Source organism: Dendrobates tinctorius, unplaced genomic scaffold, assembly GCF_039654945.1.
Source record: "Dendrobates tinctorius isolate UK_male_01 unplaced genomic scaffold, ASM3965494v1 ptg000011l, whole genome shotgun sequence".
Classification (NCBI taxonomy): Eukaryota; Metazoa; Chordata; class Amphibia; order Anura; family Dendrobatidae; genus Dendrobates; species Dendrobates tinctorius.
Genome location: NW_027361679.1, coordinates 122,688,978 through 122,714,232, shown reverse-complemented (window position 1 = coordinate 122,714,232; position 25,255 = coordinate 122,688,978). Strand labels below are relative to the sequence as shown.

At 49.3% G+C, this 25,255-nt stretch overlaps 1 protein-coding gene across 1 annotated transcript in view; it reads left to right on the top strand.

Moving 5' to 3' along the window:
• Window positions 1-25,255, top strand: part of SBNO2 (strawberry notch homolog 2) — a 161,058-nt gene that overhangs the window by 114,803 nt on the left and 21,000 nt on the right. Inside the window, exon 29 of the mRNA XM_073547184.1 lies at window positions 475-606. Coding sequence (XP_073403285.1) covers window positions 475-606 — 132 coding nt within the window. The remainder of the gene's footprint in view (window positions 1-474; window positions 607-25,255) is intronic.

Sequence of the window (25,255 nt, the reverse complement as noted above, 5' to 3'; positions counted from 1 at the left end):
ATCCTTTTAATATATTGCAATTATCATATTATACAGCGCTGTGTACTTACAATTGCTTACCTTGCCTTTCTACCCAGATAATTCTTCTCTTTTTCTCTGTTCTATGTAGAAACAAGAAGTCTCTTGTCCCTGCATGAGTCATCCCCCTCTTCAACTCCTGACCCAGCTGCTTCCTCCTTCCCCTCTGCCAGGGACTTTGCAGTGATGACTCGTGCAGAGAAAATTTACTTCATGTTTCGACATGGAACTTTGGATTCAACTGGTCAGTTTTTAATCATGTGATGTCATTGACCTAATGGAAAAGAGAATTAGCTGGGTAGAAAGTCAAAATGAGCAATTGTAAGTACAGAGTGCTATATAATATATGATGACTGCAATCTAATAGGAGGATAAAAACTCTGATGGGAGGAGGAGTGCTTCTTTAATTTGCATCCTTCAACTTGTAGAAGTGAATTTATACCATTTTATCTCCAGGTACGAGGTGACATGTACTCTGCAGTCTTGGCTGAACATAGACAAGGGAAATATTATAACCTGTACAAACCCAACATTGGGAAACAGAGCCAAGCAGAAACGCTGGATAGCTTGCTGAGCAAGTATTGTAAGGTATGTTTTTGCTCATTGTAGTCCGTATAATATCAGTCTACTATATATATCATATCACTGCCTTGCTGCAACACTACAACTTTTAGGCTATGTGCACACGTAGCGGAAGTTACAGCGAGAATTCCGGAATTCCATTCCGCGGGAAAATCGCATTTTAAATTCCCGCGATTATCCCGCGGAAAAACTAGTGATTTGCAAGTGTAATTAGCTTGCAGAGTGCTAGCGTTTTCCAAGCGATCTGGAGCATCGCTTGGAGAACTGATTGACGGGTTGGTCACACTCGTCAAACATAGTGTTTGACGAGTGTGACCAACTTTTTTACTATAGAGGCTGCTTCCGTTCCCAGTAATGCCTTGCGAGACCTTTGATTACGTCGTGGTCTCGCGAGGAATAGGGACCGCTACATTATCGCGAGACCATGACGTCATCAAAGGGTCTCGCAAGGCATTACTGGGAGCAGAAGCATCGCTGAGGCCCGGGAAGGCTGCGCGGGATGCCGGAAGGTGAACATAACCCGATTTTTTTTTTTTTTTTTTTTATTCTATTTTTTACAGGGATATGGACAGCCCGGAGGACAGTCTCCTCTCCGCCACCCCCTGGGTACCATCCGCAAATGTTCTGCTTACTTTTCGCATGGTGGGCACAGCCAAATGCGGGAAGTAAGCGGAACAATGCAATCCTATGGGTGCGGGATCGCCACGATTCCGCAAAATAATGAGCATGCTGCGAATTTTTCCACGATGCGATTCCACCGTGGGAAAATCCGCAGCATTGCGGAATCCCATAGGATTGCATGGCATGCTTTTTTTAGCGTTTTCGCTGCAAAATCACGCGTTAAAAAACGCAGCGAAAACGCAAAAAAACTGCGACGTGTGAACGCAGCCTTAAGTCTGTCTTTTTTAATAGAAAAATTTATATAAAATGCTTCTTAACCCCTTCACACCTGGGACATTTTTAGTTTTCTCATTTTTCGCTCCCCTTCTTCCCAGAGATATAACTTTTTTTTTTTTTTTTATATACGGCTGTGTGAGGGCTTGTTTGCAGGCGAGTTGTACTTTTGAATTACACCATTGATTTTACCATATAATGTACTAGAAAACTGGAAAAAATTCCAATAAAAGTGCAATTCCACAATTTTTTTACTTTTTTAACCATGTTCATTAAATGCTAAAACTGAGCTGCCATTATGATTCTCTAGGTCATTATGAGTTTGCAGATACCAAATATGTCTAGATCGCTGTTTACCGATCGGATTCATTCTGTTTATATTTTGATTGGGCGTTTCTGGACGCAGCGGTACCAAATGTGTAGTAGAAATGCTCGTTTTCTATGAACATCGGCCACTGGGCGATGCGAATAGCAAATCGGCAATGACAACCACTGGGGTCTCCTGCATACCCACGGTTGTCATGTCAAGCCATCGGCACCTCGCAATCATGTGACAGACGCAGATGGGCAGGGTTTGTGACGCGCTTCCGGCAGGAGCATGTTAATTACCTCTGTCAGAGATTGACAACAGTATTTAACATTTTAACAGACATGGGTGGATCGCGATTCCACCCATTGCTGTTGGGGGAACATGACAACTGATCAAATCAGCTATCATGTGCCAGAAAATATGCAGGCTTAGCACCGAAGCCTACTTAAAAATTAGATACACGACATATGACGTGTATATATACATCATGTGTCGTGAAGGGGTGAAAATTATTTTTACCAAAATATAACATTCAAAGAGAACCTCAATACTAATCACAGACCTACTTCCTAGAGCTGTGATGGGGTACCTTTTCGTGACCAAGTGCCCAATCTTCAATCCAAAGCCCACTTATTTTATCTCAATGTACCAACACTGCTATTCAACCTGAATACTGAGGTTTTAGTTAAGAAATTCAACTCTTACATTAGCACACTTTTGAGTGTATAGCAAAAAGGTTGTAAGCACGGCACTCCAAGCCACTGATTACAGTGAAGGTCTGTTCTTGAGAATGTAGAGGATTTTTAATCAAAAGTAAAATCTCAAAGTCTTTGCAATTGTAACCCTTTATCATGATGAGATTAACTTTTTAAGCCAAAGTTAAAAGCTTGGACAAAGTCTCGTGTCAACCTCGATATTTGTTAAAAAAAAAAAAAAAAGTCTACAATTGAGGAAGTTTTTCCTTATCAAATAAAACTATTAGCTTTTGGAATTATATTGGAATAATGTTATGTAAAAGCATATGGCCCAATGGTCTAATTTAAATATGTAATAACAAAGGATAAAAAACCTTGAATAAAACAAATAGTGTGATGCAAAAAGTGCCCCCAGACACAGTATGATACCCCCACAGTATCCTCCACATGCACAGTATGATGACCCTACTGTACCCCACTCACTAAGAAACAATGGTGACCCAATCACAGTATGATTCTCCAACTGCAATCCCCACTCAACCCTCCATACAGTTTATTGGCCACAAAAAGTCCTCCATGCAGTATAATGGTCCCACATACTGTAGTTCGTCCATACAGTGTAATGAGTCCCACCTAGTGCTCCTTACATTGTAATGGGCCCCAGATAGGCCTCTATACAGTATAATAGGCCAGACATTGTGCCCCATATAGTATAATCTAATTAAGTTTGCCAAACCGGCAACAAATTACTTAACTAAAGACCTAAACATTAACTTCTATTATCATTAACTACTAAACAAAACCATTAAAACTCTCACAGATCAGTTTCACTGGGTGGACGCTAACGTATTTGTAACTGAATAAGTTCCCTTCTATATTATTATTTATATAGCACCATAAATTCCATGGTGCTCTACATGCGTCGGGGTTACATCAAAATACAAATATCACTTACATTAAACAAAACTAACAATGACAGACTGGTACAGAGGGAAGAGGACCATGCCCTTGCCGGCTTACGTTCTACAGCATTATGGGGAAGGAGACAGTAGGTCGGGGGTTGCAGTAGTTCTGATGTTGAGATGGCCGTGTGGTCATTATAGGTGGTAAACTTTTTTGAAGAGCTAGGTTTTCAGGTTCCTTTTGAAGGATCCACATGTGGTGGATAACCAGATGTGTTGGGGCACGGAATTCCAGAGGATGGGGGATATTCGGGAGAAGTCTTGGAGGCGATTGGGTGAGGAGCGAATAAGCGTGGAGGAGAGAAGGAGGTCTTTGTAGGACTGGAGAATACGTGAGGGAAGATATTGGGAGATTAGTTCAGAAATATACGGAGGAGAAAGGTTATGGATGGTTTTGTAGGTCAGTGTTAGTAGTTTAACCTGGATACGTTGGGAAATTGGGAGCCAGTGAAGGGATTTGCAAAGAGGGGGGAAGCAGGAGTGTAGCGAGGAGAGAGATTAGTCGGGCAGCAGAGTTAAGGATGGACAAGAGGGGTGCTGTTAGAAGGTAGGCCACAGAGGAGGATGTTGCAGTAGTCGAAGCGGGAGATGATTACGGCATGCACAAGCATTTTGGTTGTGAAGGTTGAAGAAAGGACGGATTCTCGAAAAGTTTTTTTTGCTGGAGGCGACAGGAGATGGCGAGAGCTTGGATGTGTGGTTTGAAGGACAGAGCAGAGTCAAGGGTTACTCCGGGGCAGCGGATTACCGGGACAGGGGAAAGCGTGAATTCTTTTATTGTGATAAATCAGGAATGGAAGGTATGCGAGTTGGAGGAAAGATAATTAGTTCAGATTTGTCCACATTGAGTTTGGGGAAGCGAGAGGAGAAGGAGGCGGCTATGGCTGATGGACACTCTGGGATTCTGGAGAGCAGAGAGGTGACATCTGGGCCAGAGAGCTAGATCTGAGTGTCATCAGCATATAGATGGTACTGGAAGCCATAGGACTTTGAGTTGTCCCAGGCCAAGGGTATAGATTGAGAAGAGAAGGGGTCCTAGGACAGAGCCTTGAGGGACACCAACAGAGAGGGGGCAAGATGAAGAGGTAGTATGGGAGTAAGAAACGCTAAATGTGCAGTTGGTAAGGTATGAGGAGATCCAGGATAGGGCAAGATCTTTGACACCAAAGAAAGAGGATCTGTAGTAGGAAGAGGCAGTGGTCAACTGTGTCGAAGGCAGAGGACAATTCTAGAAGGAGGAGTATAGAGAATTGCCTGTTAGCTTTGGCTGTAAGTAAAGGCCCTGTTACACATAACGATGTCCCAGCGATCCCACCAACGATCCGACATGGATGGGATCGCGGGGACATCGTTAGGCTGATCGCTGGTGAGCTGTCACATAGACAGCACCTCCAGCGATCAGGACCAGCGAGCAAGCTGGTTTCCAATGTAAACAGCGGGTATCTAAGTGCCGCTCTTGGATACCCGCTGTTTACCCTAGATAGTGTGCGCTGGTATCTAGGGTAAGCAGTGGGTATCCATGAGCCGCGCGGCTCCTAGTTACCCGATGTTTACGTTGGAAACCAGCGTCCAGCGTCGCTGATCGCTGGTCTCTCGCTGCCACACGCAGCGATGCGTGCTGGCCAGCGGGAGACTAACGATCAAAAAATGGCCCAGGACGATTGTGCACGATCAGCGATACCCGGCAGGGGGCCGGTCGCTGATCCCCGTCACACACAGCGATATTACTGGAGAGATCACTGATGCATCACAAAATCAGCGATCTCGCTGTGTGTGACGAGGCCCTAAGTCGTTCATAAGTTTGGTCAGGGCAATCTCAATGGAATGGTGGGGACGGCAGCCAGATTGTAGGTTGTCGAAGAGCGAGTTAGATGCAAAGTGAGATGGAATTTCAGTGTGGACGTGCTGCTCAAGGAGTTTGGAAGCAAATGAGAGCAAAGATATGGGGTGATAGCTGGACATAGCGCTCGGGCCAAGGGATGGCTTTTTGAGAATAGGTATGATTTTGGCATGTTTGAAAGCAGAGGGGAAGGTACAGTGGGGAAAAAAAGTATTTAGTCAGTCGGCAATAGTGCAAGTTCCACCACTTAAAAAGATGAGAGGCGTCTGTAATTTACATCATAGGTAGACCTCAACTATGGGAGACAAACTGAGAAAAAAAAATCCAGAAAATCACATTGTCTGTTTTTTTTTCATTTTATTTGCATATTATGGTGGAAAATAAGTATTTGGTCAGAAACAAGCAATCAAGATTTCTGGCTCTCACAGACCTGTAACTTCTTCTTTAAGAGTCTCCTCTTTCCTCCGCTCATTACCTGTAGTAATGGCACCTGTTTAAACTTATCAGTATAAAAAGACACCTGTGCACACCCTCAAACAGTCTGACTCCAAACTCCACTATGGTGAAGACCAAAGAGCTGTCAAAGGACACCAGAAACAAAATTGTAGCCCTGCACCAGGCTGGGAAGACTGAATCTGCAATAGCCAACCAGCTTGGAGTGAAGAAATCAACTGTGGGAGCAATAATTAGAAAATGGAAGACATACAAGACCACTGATAATCTCCCTCGATCTGGTGCTCCACGCAAAATCCCACCCCGTGGGGTCAGAATGATCACAAGAACGGTGAGCAAAAATCCCAGAACCACACGGGGGGACCTAGTGAATGAACTGCAGAGAGCTGGGACCAATGTAACAAGGCCTACCATAAGTAACACACTACGCCACCATGGACTCAGATCCTGCAGTGCCAGACGTGTCCCACTGCTTAAGCCTGTACATGTCCGGGACCGTCTGAAGTTTGCTAGAGAGCATTTGGATGATCCAGAGGAGTTTTGGGAGAATGTCCTATGGTCTGATGAAACCAAACTGGAACTGTTTGGTAGAAACACAACTTGTCGTGTTTGGAGGAAAAAGAATACTGAGTTGCATCCATCAAACACCATATCTACTGTAAAGCATGGTGGTGGAAACATCATGCTTTGGGGCTGTTTCTCTGCAAAGGGGCCAGGACGACTGATCCGGGTACATGAAAGAATGAATGGGGCCATGTATCGTGAGATTTTGAGTGCAAACCTCCTTCCATCAGCAAGGGCATTGAAGATGAAACGTGGCTGGGTCTTTCAACATGACAATGATCCAAAGCACACCGCCAGGGCAACGAAGGAGTGGCTTCGTAAGAAGCATTTCAAGGTCCTGGAGTGGCCTAGCCAGTCTCCAGATCTCAACCCTATAGAAAACCTTTGGAGGGAGTTGAAAGTCCTTGTTGCCAAGCGAAAAGCCAAAAACATCACTGCTCTAGAGGAGATCTGCATGGAGGAATGGGCCAACATACCAACAACAGTGTGTGGCAACCTTGTGAAGACTTACAGAAAACGTTTGACCTCTGTCATTGCCAACAAAGGATATATCACAAAGTATTGAGATGAAATTTTGTTTCTGACCAAATACTTATTTTCCACCATAATATGCAAATAAAATGAAAAAAAAAAAACAGACAATGTGATTTTCTGGATTTTTTTTTCTCAGTTTGTCTCCCATAGTTGAGGTCTACCTATGATGTAAATTACAGAAGCCTCTCATCTTTTTAAGTGGTGGAACTTGCACTATTGCTGACTGACTAAATACTTTTTTTCCCCACTGTACCTGAAGTTAGTGATATATTGAAGTGATGGGATTAGTGTAGTGGTGAGGTTGGGGAGAAGATGGGATGGGGTCAAGTGCACAAGTGGTGAGGTGTGATTTGGACAGAAGGATGAGCAAGCTCTCCTTCAGTGATTTGTGGAGTGGGAAGTTATGTGGTTCTATATAGTGCTAATTATCCTATCTATGCATTTATCATTTCATTCAGGCATGTGGATCAAGGTGCGGCCGCTGTCGGAGGAAGTGTGACCTGTTCAAAAATGAGGCCCGTTTATATTTCTTGCCAATTATATAAAAAGCTGACTCTCCGGTGTTGTGCCCAGCAGCAGTGTGCAGTCCGGAAGCTAGAAGGGAGGTCACGTGAGAGCCACATGAGTGAGAGGGGGGGCCACACTTCCCCTGATGAAGCTGTGCTAGATGCAGTGATATGAGTGGGGTCAGTTCCCAGACCCGCCATAGGACTCCTTGTTTCCATCATCGCCCCCCACCTCAGCATATTCCCGTGGCTCTCCGGCACATTTTTTTCATCTGATGTGACTCGTGCACATGCAGGTATATTCCTCACATCCATCCCTCTGTGATTCTTCTGGAGGTGATTGCTCTTTTAGCAGTATTTTTTGCTCTTTATCTCTGGTGACTTAGCCTGCAATTTACCAGTGCATATTTCACTCAGGTCAAATTATTCCTGAGAATAATATGGGTGAGAATAACTGACATGTTGTGTTTCAAATGATTATTTTTCTCGTTCACCTTATTGGGGGACACAGAGACCATGGGTGTATGCTGCTGCCACTAGGAGGCTGACACTATGCACAAAAAAAGGTTAGCTCCTCCTCCGCAGTGTACACCCCACCGACCGGCAGGAAGTTCCTCAGTTTAGCTTAGTGTCAGTAGGAGGTGGACACGGGTCTTTTATTAGACCCCTATCTACCTCGTCGTGCGTCGTTCCTTTACAGGTTTCGGAGGGATACGGAGTGAACAGTCACATCCGTACTCCCACAAAGAGACTATGAGTACGGCGTGTACTGCCACCCCGTATCCTCATAGGTCTCCGCGGCAGGACCAGGAGCCTCGCACAGGTGCGTGCCAGCTATACGGACGGTCCTTGCCCCCCGCCTCCCACCATCTCGCCTACCAGAGCCTGACGGTTGGACGAGGCGTGGATTCCATAAAGACGACAGACAGCGTGGGATTCTCAGGTACCTTTATTGTGGCCCCCGGCCTGGGTGAGTATGCGGTCTAGCGGTCCCCCGGCGTTTTCATCCTAAGGCGGTCGCCAGGGGACCACGGTAGGGCCTGCGCGCCCGCTTCTCCCCACGGTCGCCGCATCCATGAAGGCCCCTTTTCTTTCGGGCCTTGTTCTGCGCCCCCCCCCCCCCCGTTTCTTCTTCATCCCGGCAGTTGTATACAGGGGTCGGGCTGTGGGAAGCAGGGACGCGGCCCGGGGTTGCGGCCCGGTGTTGCGGCGCATCTTCCGCGCCGACCCCCTGCTGACAGGCGGCCGGCGCTATTAATTTAGGCCCCGGCTTCATCTCGGGCCTACCGCTGCGTCGCGGCCACGCCCCCTGCCCCTTTCTTCTAAGCGGGCTTCTCTCCCGCCCGTCCTAGGCCTTCCCAGCCCCCTTGCCTCACACCAGCCTGCTATTGGACAGCGGGCGGTGCTAAGGGGATCTCTGCGGCGAGCTCCGCCCTTCTTCTCCCTCTGGCAGCGCGCCCTTTCCCTGGTGGTCGCCATCTTCTCAGCCTGCCAGCCGGACCTCATTCCATGCCGGATTTCGGTCGCTGGGCCTTTTTTCAGCCGGATTGGCCTGGCCTCATCCTGCAGCCAGATCAGAGAGCGTCGCCCTTGGGGACACCGGACCGTGAGTAGCTCTGCACCTGCAGACTGACACCCTTCTCTGCCTTCTGTCCCCCAACCGGCCGGCACTGCCTCTCTTTTCACTATGTCCAACGCTAAGTCTGATCGTACCCGCTCTGTGTCCAGCCCGACGCCGCTCAGGAGCCATCCATAGCCCCAGGGGCGAGTGAGCCCCCCATGCCGGGTTGGGCCTCCTCTTAATCACAGTCAGTGGCAGACCTCACCAAGGTGTCTCAGTCCCTAGTAGCCGTTCTGGACAAGTTGCCCTTGGGAGCTTCGGCGGGACCCAGCATGTCTCAGGACGTCCCATCTGACCCAGCCAGCGGTAGTCGCAAGAGGCCCAGGCAGGACCTCCAGGCGGAGTCCTCCCCTCGTCCTACCTCACCCCATAGTCCCCAGCAGTCTCCCTCTCGGGCCTCCTCCCCCGAGTCAGGCGAAGCGCTTTCGGAATCGGAAGGGGTCTTAGAGCTGGATTCGGACCAGGATGCGAACATGAAGGTTACGGTGCAAAACCTCATTGCCGCGATTCACCATACCTTTGACATCGCTGACGCCCCTGCGAAATCCTCAGATCAGGAGGTTTCGTCCAGACGGGCGGAAACACCATCCAGGGTGTTTCCCTTCCATTCTGAGTTTGGAAAGATTTTTACAAAGGAGAGAGAAGATCCGACCAGACGCTTTCAAAGAGGAAAGCGTCTCGGCGTGCTGTACCCGTTTGCTAAAGAGCTCACGGACAACTGGGCCGCTTCTCCCTCGGTGGACCCTCCCGTGTCCAGACTTTCTAATAATACGGTCCTTCCGCTGTCAGGTGTGGCATCGCTAAAAGATTCTAATGATAGGATCATAGAATCTCTAGCAAAATCTGCCTTCGAAGCGGCATTAGCAGCGGTATGTCCAGTCTTTGTTTCTTCTTGGGCAGCAAAGGCCATATCCACTTGGGCAGATGACCTTCGGCAGGGCATTCTGGATAAGGCACGACCAGAGCATTTGGCCGATCTCGCCAATCAGATTTCCCATGCGGGGGATTATCTGCTTTCTGCCTCCTTGGATGCCGCATCTTGCGCAGTTCAGGCGTCAAGTAACATCGTGGCAATCCGACGTACAATTTGGCTCAAGGCCTGGCAGGCGGACTTGTCCTCTAAAAAGTCTCTGACCAATCTGCCTTTTCAGGGAGTGCGTCTCTTCGGATCACAATTGGATCAGATTATTAAGGACGCTACTGGAGGTACGAGTTCTCTTCTCCCCTCCAAGCCTCGCAGACCTCCTCCAAGGCGTCAGTTTCGTCCCTGTCGGACTTTCCGCCGTTTCAATACGGCGGAAAACCCTTCCAACCAGCAAAGGCCACAGGCACGTCAGGAAAGAAAGAAGGTTTCCTTCAGGCCCACTCCGTCCTGGCGGTCCCACTCTTCCCAGGGAAGACCGTCCAGATCTAGATCTGGACGGTCTACGTCCGCATGACTACCATCGGTCTCCCGTGGGTCCCTTCCAATTGGGAGGTCGACTTCTCTTCTTCAGCGACGTCTGGCTCGCCTCAGTAGAGGACGCTTGGGTCAGAGAGGTTGTATCAACAGGATACAAAATAGAGTTCATTTCTCTTCCACGGGATCGTTTCTTACAATCCCGTCCGCCGAGGGATCCGGCCTTGGTCCCGGGGTTCGGTTCGGCCATCGCCTCTCTTCTCAGTTCCAGGGTGATTGTGCCCGTTCCCGAATCGGAACGCTTCACAGGGTTTTATTCAAACCTGTTTGTGGTGCCGAAAAAGGACGGGACAGTTCGACCCATCTTGGATCTCAAGTTACTCAACAAGAGAGTTCGCCTTCGCCACTTCCGGATGGAGTCAGTTCGCTCGGTAATTGCTTCCATGGAGGAGCAGGAATTCATGGGTTCTATAGACATCCAAGATGCCTATCTACATGTGCCCATATTTCCCGGACATCAGAAGTTCCTGCGGTTTGCGATTCTTCACGAACATTACCAGTTCGTCGCGCTTCCTTTCGGGCTCGCCGCCGCTCCCAGAGTCTTCACGAAGATTATGGCGGCGTTGATGGCCTTCTTGAGGATCAGAGGTCTCGTTCTTTTTCCTTACCTCGACGATATCCTGATCAAGGCCCCCTCCTTTCAACAGGCCCGCCTAAGTGTGGCGATCGTTCTAAACACCCTGTCCAGTTTTGGGTGGATCGTCAACCGGGAAAACTCCTGTCTGGTCCCTACTCAACGCCTTGTGTTTCTGGGCCTTCTGTTCGACACTCGTCGGTCAAGGGTATTTCTCCCACAAGACAAGATTCTTTCCCTGCAGCAGGGCGTGCGATCATTACAGATCACACGATTTCCATCCCTCAGGTCAGCCATGAGGGTCCTGGGGAAGATGGTGGCGGCGATAGAGGCAGTTCCCTTTGCCCAATTTCACGCCAGGCCACTCCAGCAGGCCATTTTGTCCAGGTGGAACAGGTCGGCTCTGTCTCTGGATCGTCCGGTTCGCCTTTCCTGCCGGATCAGGCGGTCTCTCAACTGGTGGTTGACGTCTCCCCTCATTCTCTTGGGGCGGTCTTTTCCCGTTCACTGGCAGATTGTCACTACGGACGCCAGCCTCATCGGCTGGGGTGCAGTGTTCCGCAATCACACTGTTCAGGGTCGATGGTCGACTCAGGAATCAGCTCTGCAGATCAATGTCCTAGAGATACGGGCGATCCATCTAGCTCTCGTCCACTGGGAAAGGCGCCTCAAGGGCCTGCCTGTCAGGATTCAGACAGACAATGCCACAGCGGTGGCGTATATCAACCGCCAAGGGGGGACACGGAGTGTCTCAGCCCTGGCGGAAGTGTCCAGAATTCTTCAATGGGCAGAGACCTTTGTTCCAACGATTTCCGCGGTTCACATTCCCGGCGTGGACAACTGGGCCGCCGATTTCCTCAGCCGCGAGGGTCTCGCGGCAGGGTAATGGTCCCTACATCCGGAGGTGTTTCATCTGCTCTGCCGTCGGTGGGGAACCCCGGATGTAGACCTCATGGCATCTCGCCTCAACAGGAAAGTACCACAATTCGTGTCCAGGTCTCGGGACCCTCTGGCAGTGGGCGCCGACGCTCTGGCCGTCCCTTGGTCACAGTTCGTGCTCCCCTACCTGTTCCCTCCTCTGCCTCTTCTTCCCAAGTTGTTGAAGAAAATCAAAGCAGAGGGGATTCCAGTCATCCTCATCGCCCCGAATTGGCCCAGAAGGTCTTGATTCGCAGACATTGTCAACCTTCTCGCGGACGCCCCCTGGAAGCTTCCCGACTGGCAGATCTGCTGTCTCAAGGCCCGATTTGCCACCCCAATTCTCGGTCGCTCAATTTAACGGCGTGGCTGTTGAGACCGAGGTTTTGAGACGGGCAGGATTCTCTGATCGGGTAATTCATACCATGATCCGCGCCAGAAAGCCTTCTTCTTCGAAGATCTATTACCGTACTTGGAAAGCCTATTTCTCCTGGTGTGAGGCCAATGACATCGCGCCCTTGGTTTTTTCGCTCCCTTCTATTCTGGCGTTTCTTCAGGCAGGGCTGGATGCGGGGCTTGCTCTCAGTTCCTTGAAGGGTCAAGTTTCGGCACTGTCCATTTTATTTCAGAAAACGCTGGCCTCCCGGCCCCAGGTCAAAACCTTCCTCCAGGGTGTGGCTCACACGGTTCCTCCGTACCGAGCTCCCGTGGATCCTTGGGATCTTAATTTGGTTCTTCAGGTTCTGCAGGGTCCTCCTTTTGAACCTCTCAGGGACGTTTCCCTTTCCCTCCTTTCTTGGAAAGTGGCCTTTCTAGTGGCCATTACCTCCATCCGGCGCGTGTCGGAATTAGCGGTACTTTCTTGCCGCTCTCCTTTTTTGGTCCTTCATCAGGACAAGGTAGTTCTGCGGCCTCCGCCCTCTTTTCTTCCGAAGGTGGTATCTTCGTTTCACCTCAATGAGGACATTGTTCTGCCATCCTTCTGCCCGAGCCCAGCTCACCCTCGGGAGCGGTCTTTGGACAAGCTGGACCTAGTCAGGGCATTGAGAGTCTATCTAGCCCGGACGACTTCCTTGCGGAAGTCAGACTCTCTGTTCATCACCCAGCCTCAAAGGCCACTATTGCGCGCTGGATCAGATCGGCAATTTTGGAGGCATACTGGGTCAAGCATCGAGTGGCCCCTCCAGGGATCAGAGCGCACTCTACCCGGGCGGTGGGTGCCTCCTGGGCGATGCGCCACAGAGCTTCCGCGCTGCAGCTTTGCAATGCTGCAACGTGGTCATCGGTTCACACCTTTGTGAAATTCTACAGGGTCCACACCTACGCTTCGGCGGACGCCAGCCTATGTAGAAGGATTCTGCAGGCTGCGGTGGCGAGTCCACTGGCCTGATGGAAGTTTGTTTCCCACCCCAGGGACTGCTTTGGGACGTCCCATGGTCTCTGTGTCCCCCAATAAGGCGAACGAGAAAACAGGATTTTTTGGGTTGCTTACCGTAAAATCTGTTTTTCGGAGCCTTCATTGGGGGACACAGCACCCTCCCATGTTCTACAACTCCTGTTCTTATGTTTGTCGGTTTGTTACAGTTGAGTTGTTTGTTCTGCTTTCAATCTATTCTGTTACTTCTCCTACTGCTTTCTCACTAACTGAGGAACTTCCTGCCGGTCGGTGGGGTGTACACTGCGGAGGAGGAGCTAACCTTTTTTTGTGCATAGTGTCAGCCTCCTAGTGGCAGCAGCATACACCCATGGTCTCTGTGTCCCCCAATGAAGGCTCCGAGAAACAGATTTTACGGTAAGCAACCCAAAAAATCCTGTTTTATCCAGATCTTTAATATTCTGGACTTCAGCTGGAAGAATGATTGACTTGAAAATTGTACTAGTAACTAAATATTTAAGGCTGTTTTTTTTTTCCTGTACTGTGATCACAAATTCCATTTCAAAGTCTTATCTACTTCAAAATAATATATATAGCAGTTACACGGTCGTGACCAAAAGTTTTGAGGCGGACACAAATTTTGGTTTATAGAGTCTGCTGCTTCAATGTTTTTAGCTCATTTAGTTAGATGTTTCTATGGTTATGGAAGTACAATTATAAGCATTTCTTAATTTTCTATAGAATTATTCATAAATGCATCAAGTTTATACAAAAACTCTATAATGTTCCTTATTTCTCAATTTTTTTTTTGAATATCCGCTTAAGAGCTAAAACGTGACTGATGACAGTCCATTCTCGTCTAATCAACTCTCGGAGTTTTTTGTCCATCCCCTTTTTGCTGACTGACCACAAGTTCACAATGGGATTGAGATCTCAGCAATTTTCTTGGACCCACAATTTCAACGTTTTGTTGTCTGAGCCACTTAGTTATCACGTTTTCCTTGTAACGTTTTGGTCCATGATGTTGTATAGCGAATTGTTCCTGACCAAAATGCTCCTGCATTGTTAGGAGAAGTTGATCTTGGAAGATGTTTAGATGCAATTCTTCATTCATTGATGTGCTCTCAGGCAATATTGTGAGTGAACCCATTTCCCTGGATGACAAGCAACCCCACACAGGAATGGTCTTGGAATGCTTTACTGTTGGCATAACAGAAGACTCATCGTAGCACTCACCTTTTCTTCTCCAGGCAACCATTCTTCCAGATATCTGGAAAAAAACTGTATCCCAGTCCTCTGCAGTCCAATTATTATACTTCCAGGAGAAATTTTGTCTGTTGATGTTTTTTGTATTAAGGTTTTTCTTGGAGAGAAGTGGCTTTCTTGCTTCTCTTCTTGACATTGTGGCAGCCTTCAAAAGCTTTTTGGGTCACTGTGCATGCAGATGCACTGACTCTTGCTTTCTACCATTCTGACCATACTCTGCACAGGTATTAAACCATTTCTGTAGCAGAATCCTCTTTATGAGATGGTTCTGGCTCTCTCTGGACTAATGGGTGCTCTTGAGTGTTTTTCACAGCAATTAAACATCTTTGAAGTTGATAATCCAATAAATGGTTGCCTTTAAACGGAACCTGTCATCAGGATTCTATACAGTAACCGACAGAAAATGTCAGGTTGGCAGCTTTAGTTACCTTGGTTCATGAAATCCTTCTTGTGGTTGTTTAACCCCTTCACTACCAAGGGTGGTTTGCACGTGAACTCCCGGGCCAATTTTTACAATTCTGACCACTGTCCCTTTATGAGGTAATAACTCTGAAACGCTTCCATGGATCCCGGTGATTCTGACATTGTTTTCTTGTGACATATTGTACTTCATGTTAGTGATAAAATTTAATTCAAATAACTTGTGTTTATTTGTGAAAAAAACGGAAATTTGGCGAAAATTTTTAAAATTTTGCAATTTTCCAACTGTGAATTTTTATGCTCTTAAATCACAGAGATATAGCATACAAAAAACTTACCGTATTTTTCCGACTATAAGACTCACTTTTTTCCCCAAAAATTTTGGGGGAAAGTGGGGGGTGCGTCTTATGGTCGCAATACACGGTACTAACCTGGTGGCTGGTGGCAGCGGGCGGCTCTCTGCGGTGCGGTGGTGGCAGCGGGCTGTGCTCCGGGTGCAGGGGCCGTGGCTCCGCCGGCATTTCTTCGCAGCCCGGAGGCCCTCGCAGTTCCCTTGCTGGCCGCCGCCATGTTGCGGTGGCCTCCGGGAGCATGGACACCGGTCTGGGGACGGCGCATGCGCAGCTTCAGATCTCGTCCCGAGATCTCGGGGGACGAGATCTCGTTGCCGAGATTTGAATCTCGTCCCCCGAGATCTCGGGATGAGATCTGATCCCGCACATGCGCCGTCCCCGGACCGGCGGCCATCTTTCCGGCGTCCATGCTCACAGAGGCCACCGCAACATGGCGGTGGCCAGCAAGGGAACTGCGGGGGCCTCCGGGCTGCGAAGAAATGCCGGCGGAGCCGCGGCCCCTGCACCCGGAGCACAGCCCGCTGCCACCACCGCACCGCAGAGCGCCGCCCGCTGCCACCACCGCAGCTGCCCCTGCCCCAGCGCAGCTGCCCCTGCCCCAGCGCAGCTGCCCCTGCCCCAGCGCAGCTGCCCCTGCCCCAGCGCAGCTGCCCCAGCGCAGCTGCCCCTGCCCCAGCGCAGCTGCCCCTGCCCCAGCACAGCTGCCCCTGCCCCAGCACAGCTGCCCCTGCCCCAGCACAGCTGCCCCTGCCCCAGCACAGCTGCCCCTGCCCCAGCACAGCTGCCCCTGCCCCAGCACAGCTGCCCCAGCCTCAGCACAGCTGCCCCAGCCCTGCTGCCCCTGCCTCAGCGCAGCTGCCCCTGCCCCAGCACAGCTGCCCCTGCCCCAGCACAGCTGCCCCAGCCTCAGCGCAGCTGCCCCAGCGCAGCTGCCCCTGCCTCAGCGCAGCTGCCCCTGCCCCAGCGCTGCTGCCCCTGCCCCAGCGCTGCTGCCCCTACCCCAGCGCAGCTGCCCCAGCACAACCAATCTGCCCCAGCACAGAGCCGCCACCGCACGACCCTGGACCACTGAATGACCCCTGTGACTACTTCTCCACCTGTGCCGGATCCCTTCCCAGGTAAGCTGAATTCGGACTGTAAGACGGACCCCCATTTGACACATTATTTTTTTTCCCCTATTTTCCTACTGAAAATTGGGGTGCGTCTTATGGTCCGGTGCGTTTATAGTCCGAAAAATACGGTAATAAGTAACATTTCCCACATGTTTACTTTACATCAGCACAATTTTGGAACCAAAATTTTTTTTTGTTAGGAAGTTATAAGGGTTAAAAGTTGTCCAGCGATTTCTCATTTTTGCAACACCATTATATTTTTACGGACCACATCACATTTGAAGCTACTTTGAGGGGTCTATATGATAGAAAATACCCAAAAGTGACACCATTCTAAACACTGCACCCCTTAAGGTGCTCAAAACCACATTCAAGAAGTTTATTAACCCTTCAGGTGCGTCACAGGAATTTTTTTGAATATTTAAAAAAAAATGAACATTTAACTTTTTTTCACGATAAAAATACTTAAGGTTCAATTTTTTTTATTTTACCAAGGGTAACAGGAGAAATTGGACTGCAAAAGTTATTGTGCAGTTTGTCCTGAGTACGCTGTTACCTGATATGTGGGGGAGAACCACTGTTTCAGCGCAAGGCAGAGCTCGGAAGGGTAGGAGTGCCGTTTGACTTTTTCAATGCAAAATTGGCTGGAATTCAGATCGGACGCCATGTCACGTTTGGAGAGCCCCCTGATGTACCTAAACAGTTGAAACCCCCCACAAGTGACCCCATTTTGGAAACTAGACCCCCCCCCAAGGAACTTATCTAGATGTGTGGTGAGAACTTTGAACACACAAGAGCTTCACAGAAGTTTATAACGTACAGCGGTACAATTAAAAAATCATATTTTTATATTTTTTCCACAAAAATGATTTTCACCCCCAATTTTTATATTCCCAAGGGTAACAGGACCCTAAAAGTTATTGTACAATTTGTCCTGAGTACGCTGATACCCCATATGTGGGTGTAAATGACTATTTGGGCGCATGGCAGAGCTCAGAAGGGAAGCAGCGCCATTTGACTTTTTTGGCTGGAATTGAGATCGGACACAATGTCGTGATTGGAAAACCCCTTATGTACCAAAACAGTGGAAACCCCCCACAAATGACACCATTTTGGAAACTAGACTCCCCAAGGAACTTATCTAGATGTGTGGTGAGAACTTTGAACCCCCAAGGGATTCACAGAAGTTTATAACGCCCGGGCGTGAAAATAAAAAAAATCATTTTTTTCCACAAAAATATTTTTGTCCCCAATTTTTTATTTTCCTAAGGGTAACAGGAGAAACTGGACCCCAAAAGTTGTTTTGCAATTTGTCCTGAGTAGGCTGATACCCTATATGTGGGGGTAAACCACTGTTTGGGCGCATGGCAGAGCTTGGAAGGGAAGGAGCACCATTTGACTTTTTCAGCGCAGAATTGGCTGGAATTGAGATCAGACGCCATGTTGCATTTGGAGAGCACCTGATGTGCCCAAACAGTGGAAACCCCCCAATTATAACTCCAACCCGAACCCCAACACACCCCTAACCCTAACCCTAGCCCTAATGGGAAAATGGAAATACATTTTCTTTTAATTTTATTATTTTTCCCTAACTAAGGGGGTGATAACAGGGGGTTTGATTTACTATTTATGGCGGTTTTTATATTTGGCGGCTGTCGCACGCTAAAAGACGCTTTTTATTGTAAAAATAGTTTTTGCATCACCACATTTTGAGTGCTATAATTTTTCCATATTTTGACCCACCGAGTCATGTGAGGTCTTATTTTTTGCGGGACGAGTTGACGTTTTTATTGGTACCATTTTCGGGCACGTGACATCTTTTGATCGCTTTTTATTCTGATTTTTGGGACGCAGAATTAACAAAAACCAGCGTTTCATGAATTTCTTTTGGGGGGTGCGTTTACACCGTTCTGCAAAATTGATAAAGCGGTTTTATTCTTGTCGGTACGGTTACAGCGATACCTCATTTATGTCTTTTTATGTTTTGACGGTTTTATGCAATGAAACAATTTTATATAAAAAATAATTATTTTTGCATCGCTTTATTCTGTGAGCTATAACTTTTTTATTTTTTCGCTGATGATGCTGTATGGCGGCTCGTTTTTTGCGGGTCAAGATGACGTTTTCAGCGGTACCATGGATATTTCTATGCGTCTTTTTGATCGCGCGTTATTGCACTTTTTGTTCGGCGGTATGATAATAAATCATTTTTTGCTTTGTTTTTTTTTTTTTTTTTTTTAAGGGGTTCGCTAAAGTGGTCAACTAATGGGACAGTTTTATAGGGTGGGTCGTTACGGTCGCGGCGATACCAAATATGTTTACTTTTATTGTTGTTGTTTTTTGTTTTTTTTATTTCCAAAAAATGAATTTATTTGGGAATATATATATTTTTTTTTAATTTATTTAGCGATTTTTTTTTTTTTTTTTTTTAATTTTTTTTTTTTTTTTAATTATTTTTACTTTTTTTTTTTTTAAACTTTATTACATTGTCCCAGGTGGGACATCACTGTCCTGTGACAGATTGCTGATCTGTCACATCACAGATCACTGTGACAGATCAGCGACCTGTCACAGGCATAGACGCAGACTTCCTCATGCCTGCGCTTTGCAGGCACTGAGGAAGCCAGCTCCCTGCAGGCCCCCGAAGGTCCCCGTCGCCATATTGGATCCGGGGACCTGCAGAGAAATAGACCCCCGCAGCAGCGCTGCACATTGCGCTGCTGTGGGGGGGCTCCAGGAAGCACGGAGGGAGCCCCCTCCCTGCCGATGCTTCCCTTTAACCCCCGGTACACCGCGATCGTGTTTGATCGCGGTGTGCAAGGGCTTAACGTTTCGGGGGCAGTCCGTGACCGCCCCTGACACATTGTGCCGGGTGTCAGCTGTGATAATCAGCTGACACCCGGCCGCGATCAGCGGCGCTCACCACGTGGGCCTCGCTGATCGCGCTAGACGTAATATTCCGTCCATGGGACTTAGGGCCCAGGTCACATAGACGGACTATTACGTCCAATGTAGGAAAGGGGTTAATCTTTATTTTCAGTTTTGAGTTAATGATCTGCCCGTGCTCCAGGGCGGCCTGTGGGGGGTCTTCTTGTGTTGCTCTGCTTAGGTATTCATAATGCAAACTCCTGATAGTTCACTAATCCATCACTGAGGTGCCCTCTAGTTTACATGATGAATATTATATATACATATTGAAAAAAAACAACAAAACCTTCAACAGGCAGGCGCCAGTCGTGGCACCTGCACTGCAGCATAATTGCATGTTCACTTTATATGGTTGAGGTTATCGTCATATTAAAACAAAAACAATCCATTTAAAAATGGCTCCCGCTGCGCCTGTGCAGTAGCAGCTATTGGTGTATATAGAGGTGATGTGATGGTTACTACTGCGCCGGCGGCGCCATCTTGCTAGAGAAGAAAGAAAAATTCCTCCTCCAAGATGGCGCCTGTGCAGTATCAGCTATTGGTATCATTTTAATTAGTATAACAGCGCCGATCTGACAGTGTCTGTAGTTTACTGAGCACAATCCTGCTGACAGGTTCCCTTTAAAGCCCTTTTGATGCAAAGCACTGATGACTGTACTTTTCCTTGGAGGTAACTATGGTTAACAGAAGAAGACAATGAATTCAAACACCAGACCCCTTTAAAAGCAATGAGACCGCTGTTTGATTCAATGAACATGATATCTGCTGCCTTGTTTTTGTTAACATTTTCTCCTGAGCAAACAAGATCATTATTGAACTGATGTAAACAGGTTATTTTGTGACAGGGCTCAAAATTGGTGAAAATGTGTGTTTTTTGTTATTTAAAGGGTTGGTCTGAAGGCAGTGTCATTTTCATTCTAAGTCCCGATCTATTTAGTGCCATAATCTAAACTATTTTCTATTATACTTAAATTAAAAATTCCGTCTTCTTACTTACCTAACTACACTAACTACTATTCTATTTTTTCCCTACTTTCTTTCTGATGGCGCTTCATTTGAGAATCTCAGTGCATGCTGGATACTAGCATAAAACATCATCTGGGGGCAGAGTCTTTGGTCACTGTTGCAGCCCGTGCCTCCTCCTTGAAATGAAGTGTCATCAGTGACGGTCATTTCAGGGACTGGCCTAGTCTCTGTGCTATGGGCACAATCACAGCGTGCTCCCTGTTGCTGGCACAGAGCAACTGTAATGAACCGGCAACAGAGCAGTGTCAGAATACCCGGCGTCGAGAGACCTGTGACTTGTTGGGGCGGCGCTGGTCTCTGCATGCCAGGTATTCTGTTAGGCCTCTTTCACACTTCCATTTTTGACAATCAGTCAAGATCCGCCAATTTTGAAAAAAAACGGATCCGCCATTACTCTGTCGCCTCATTGGGGGACACAGAACCATGGGTGTTATGCTGCTGTCCACTAGAAGGCGACACTATGCATAATCTGAAAAAGATTAACTTTGGCTCCTCCTCTGCAGTATACACCCCTGGACGGCGTCAGCCTTCTCCAGTTTTTGCTTAGTGTCGCAAGGAGGCACACCTTTTTTCTTTTTTTCCTTTCGTCGTAACAGATGAAGAAAAGTGGGTCTCCAGCGAGACTCCCGGCATGGCTCCTTCCTTGGCCCCCTTTTTAGGGGTGCCCAGTTGAAGTGGAGATGGCGGTTCCCCATGTCGCTCCTTCCCCAGTCCCTCGGGTACTGGTCTGAAGTTGAGACCCCCCCCTCCTTCCCCAACCCCCTTCAGGGTCTGGGTTGAGGTTGAGGCAAGGATGAAGACCCCCTGACGGTGACAGACGCATCCTCCCTAATCCCCCGCAGGGGGCATTAGGTTGAGACGCCGCAGGTAGGGTCGGAGTACAGACAGCATTCTGCACCAGGGACCCCAGCCCAGCTGTGGGATCCTGCTGGGGCCTGGGGAGGGTGCAGGCAGACGTGGCACAGCAGAGACAGGGCTTTCTGCTCCCCTGCCTCTGCAGCAGCAGTGGCTCCATGGTGCACCAGGGACCCCCCACACAGGTACCGCTAGCCCTGCTGCCCCCACCGCTAGCCAGTCGCCTATTCCGGGGGGGTCCGGTGCAAATCCGACCCCCTCCCGGACTACCGCGCCGCTCTGGAGCCCTCCTGGGCATCAGGCCTCTAATCTAGCCTTCGGCCTAGCCGAAGCCGCCGCCCCCCGGCCTGCCCCCCGGATGACTAAAATGACACGCTGGAGTGTCATAGAAGGGGCGGATTGAGGCAGAAAGGGCGCGTTTTTACAAGCCCAGCGCGCCCTTTTCAGCTCTCCGCCCCCTCCTCCCTCTCCTCAGAGTCCCGGTGGCCATTTTTTTTTGGATGAGATCCAGGAGAGGAGCATCACAGCGGTCTCCGGGGGGCACAGAACTGGGATCTGTCGGCGCTGGACCTAGGGTCACACCGGTGGGGTAAGCTCACAGCTGGGTTCTCATTACTCAGCTGTGAATCCATACTTCCTAGAAGGCTCTCTGTGGGTTCCCTCTGCGTAGCCACCCCTGTACGATCCCTGATAGCCAGCCTCTGTGCACTATGCCGGGCTCAAGGAAGAGAACCAGGCAGGAATGTTTCTATGCATTCTGCACAGCCTGCAAAGCCACGCTCCCTAGTGGTAGCACGTATCCGCACTGCTGGGACTTCATCCAGAACTCTGGGTCAGAACCCCAGGGAGTCCCTACTGACGCTTCAGTGTCACAGGCCACGCCGGAATGGGCAACTCAGATGTCACAGTCTATGACACAGTCCATAGACAACCTAACTGCCGTATTGCTGCAAGCTCTGCAGAGTCGGGCCCCGGCTATGGACGTTACACAGCAAACGGACAGCTTGTCTCAGGAACATGCTGCTTCCGACTCTCACAGACGTAAGCGGACCCACAGGTCTCGATCACCTGAGTCGGCCTATAGCACAAGGTCGTCCCCCCCCAGGGAGAGACAGCGTCATTCCAGGTCTCCTAGGCAGTCCCCTGTCACAGACAGACAGTGCAATTTACCACAGAGATCCCCCACCACAGAAGACCCCTGCCCCAGGTCGTCCTCCAGGGATCACCTTAGTGAGGCACAGGATTCGGAGGGCATCTGTGACTCCGACTCAGATAACGAAACGGAGAGGTCCGTGGTACCTTCTCCCCCTAGCAATACAGCGCTAGTTGAGGACATAATCTCTGCAATTCATCGGGTGCTAAAAATTCCAGAGTCGGCCCCGGAAGTCCCAGAACATAGGATTTGCTTCGAAAGTGTTCAGAAACCACCTAAGGTCTTCCCTAATCACCATGAGTTTGAGGAAATACTTACCAAACAGTTTGCGCAGCCTGAGAAAAAATTTGCTAATCGCAAATATTTGGAAGCGAAGTACCCCTTCCCACAGACAGACACCAAACAATGGACAGATCCACCTGAAGTGGACCCCCCGGTTTCTAGGCTAGCAGCGCAGACCTTACTCTCTCTGCCAGATAGCTCAACCCTCAGGGACGCAGCAGACCGGCAAGTAGAACGCATGGCTCGTTCTATTTTCGAAGCGGCAGGCGCCTCTCTGGGCCCTGCGTTTGCTTCAGTTTGGGCGGCCAAGGCAATCCTGGCTTGGGCCAAAAAACTACAGGAGGGTCTTCAAGCTTCAAATCCCGAGCTCTCGGACCAAGCGGTCCAGGTAGCAGTGGTAGCAGACTACATGCTTCATGCAGCCCTGGATTCCGCAAGTGGTGTAGCGGGAATAGCATCAAACGCCATCATGATCCGACGCATCCTCTGGCTGCGAGAATGGAAAGCGGATGCGGCCTCAAAGAAGTCCCTCACGCGACTTCCATATCTTACTGGAAGACTTTTCGGCGAAAAGCTGGACACAATGATAGCCAATGCCACTGGGGGTAAGAGTACCTCTCTCCCTCAACTAAAACCGAAACGCACGTTTAAACGAAGAAACCAGACGCGATTCCGATCCTTTCGGAATTCCTCGGGCTGGTCCGTCTTGCGCCCAGCGCAAAACCGTAACCGCTCTCCATGCAGGGACAACCCACGGACGCAGCAGCGACCGGACAGGTCTTGGCAGTCGAAAGCAGGCCAAGCGCAGCCCAAGGGAGGAAAACCTCAGAACTTCGCTTCATCATGACTCACGAACTCCGGAAGACACCCCACCAGTAGGCGGCCGACTTTTACTCTTCCAGCAAGTCTGGCTGCCTATTACAGAAGACAGGTGGGTCAGGGAAATAGTGTCTTTCGGATACAAGATAGAGTTCACTTCTGCTCCACCAAACCGGTTCTGACTCTCTATTCCTCCAACACCACCAGACAAGGCTCGTGCTTTCCACCAAGCGGTCTCCTCTCTCCTTCAAGCAGGAGTTGTGGTGCCGGTTCCCGCGAACGAGAGATGCCGAGGGTTCTACTCAAATCTGTTCGTAGTCCCCAAGAAAGGAGGCAGCGTCCGACCCATACTGGACCTAAAACAGCTCAACAATTACGTACGGGTCCGTTACTTCCGCATGGAGTCCCTCCGGTCCATCATTGCATCCATGGAGCAGGGAGAATACCTTGCCTCCATAGACAGACAGGATGCGTATCTGCACATACCAATTGCCCCCGCCCACCAAAGGTTTCTCAGGTTCGCGGTCAACCAAAACCACTACCAGTTTGTCGCCCTTCCGTTCGGACTTGCCACGGCTCCAAGAACGTTCACCAAAGTCATGGCGGCCACCATGGACGTTCTGCACTCAAGAGGCATTCTAGTCATCCCGTACCTGGATGACCTCCTCATCAAATCTCCCACTTTCAAAGATTGCGAGGTCAGTGTCTCAATCACAATAGACACACTGAGTCGCCTGGGATGGCTAGTCAACCTACAGAAATCGTCGACTATCCCAAGTCAGACTCTAACATTCCTGGGAATGTTATTCGACACCTCCAGGGGCCTGGTGCGCCTTCCCAAGGACAAGACACTGGCCATCCATCTGGGAGTTCGTACACTCCTTCGCAGTCCTCCTCGATCTCTCCGGTTTGCCATTAGAGTCCTCGGCCAGATGGCAGCAGCAATAGAGGCAGTGCCATTTGCCCAGTTTCACCTCAGGGTCCTTCAACTAGCCATACTCAGCTCTTGGGACAGGAATCCCTTCTCCCTCGACAGGGAGTTCAGGTTGACGTCGTCAACCAGGAGGTCCCTGCATTGGTGGCTCAAACCAACCTCGCTTACACGAGGGAAGCCCTTTCTCTCAGGACAATGGAAGATCCTGACTACCGATGCAAGCCTGACAGGCTGGGGGGCGCGGTGCACCTACATCACAGGGCACAAGGCAAGTGGTCACCGAGGGAAGTGACATTGCCCATCAATATTCTGGAAATCATGGCCATCCTCTTGGCACTGAGAGCCTTTCATCACTTGCTTGCAGCCTCGCACATACGGATACAGTCGGACAATGCCACGGCTGTGGCATACGTGAACCACCAAGGCGGGACCCGCAGCGCCCAGGCGATGAGAGAAGTGGCGCATGTCCTCCCCTGGGCGGAAGACACGAGGTCGGTACTTTCTGCGGTCCACATTCCGGGTGTAGAAAACTGGGACGCCGACTTCCTCAGCAGGCAAGGAATGGACTCGGGGGAGTGGTCTCTCCATCCTGAGATTTTTTTTACCAGATCTGTTAACGCTGGGGAACCCCGGAGGTGGACCTAATGGCATCCCATCTCAATACCAAGGTCCCCAATTTCATGGCCAGGACACACGACCCGCGGTTGCTCGGAGCGGATGCCCTGGTCCAGGACTGGTCCCAGTTCCGACTCCTGTACATTTTTCCACCCCTCCCCCTAATCTCCAGGGTCGTGAGGAAGAT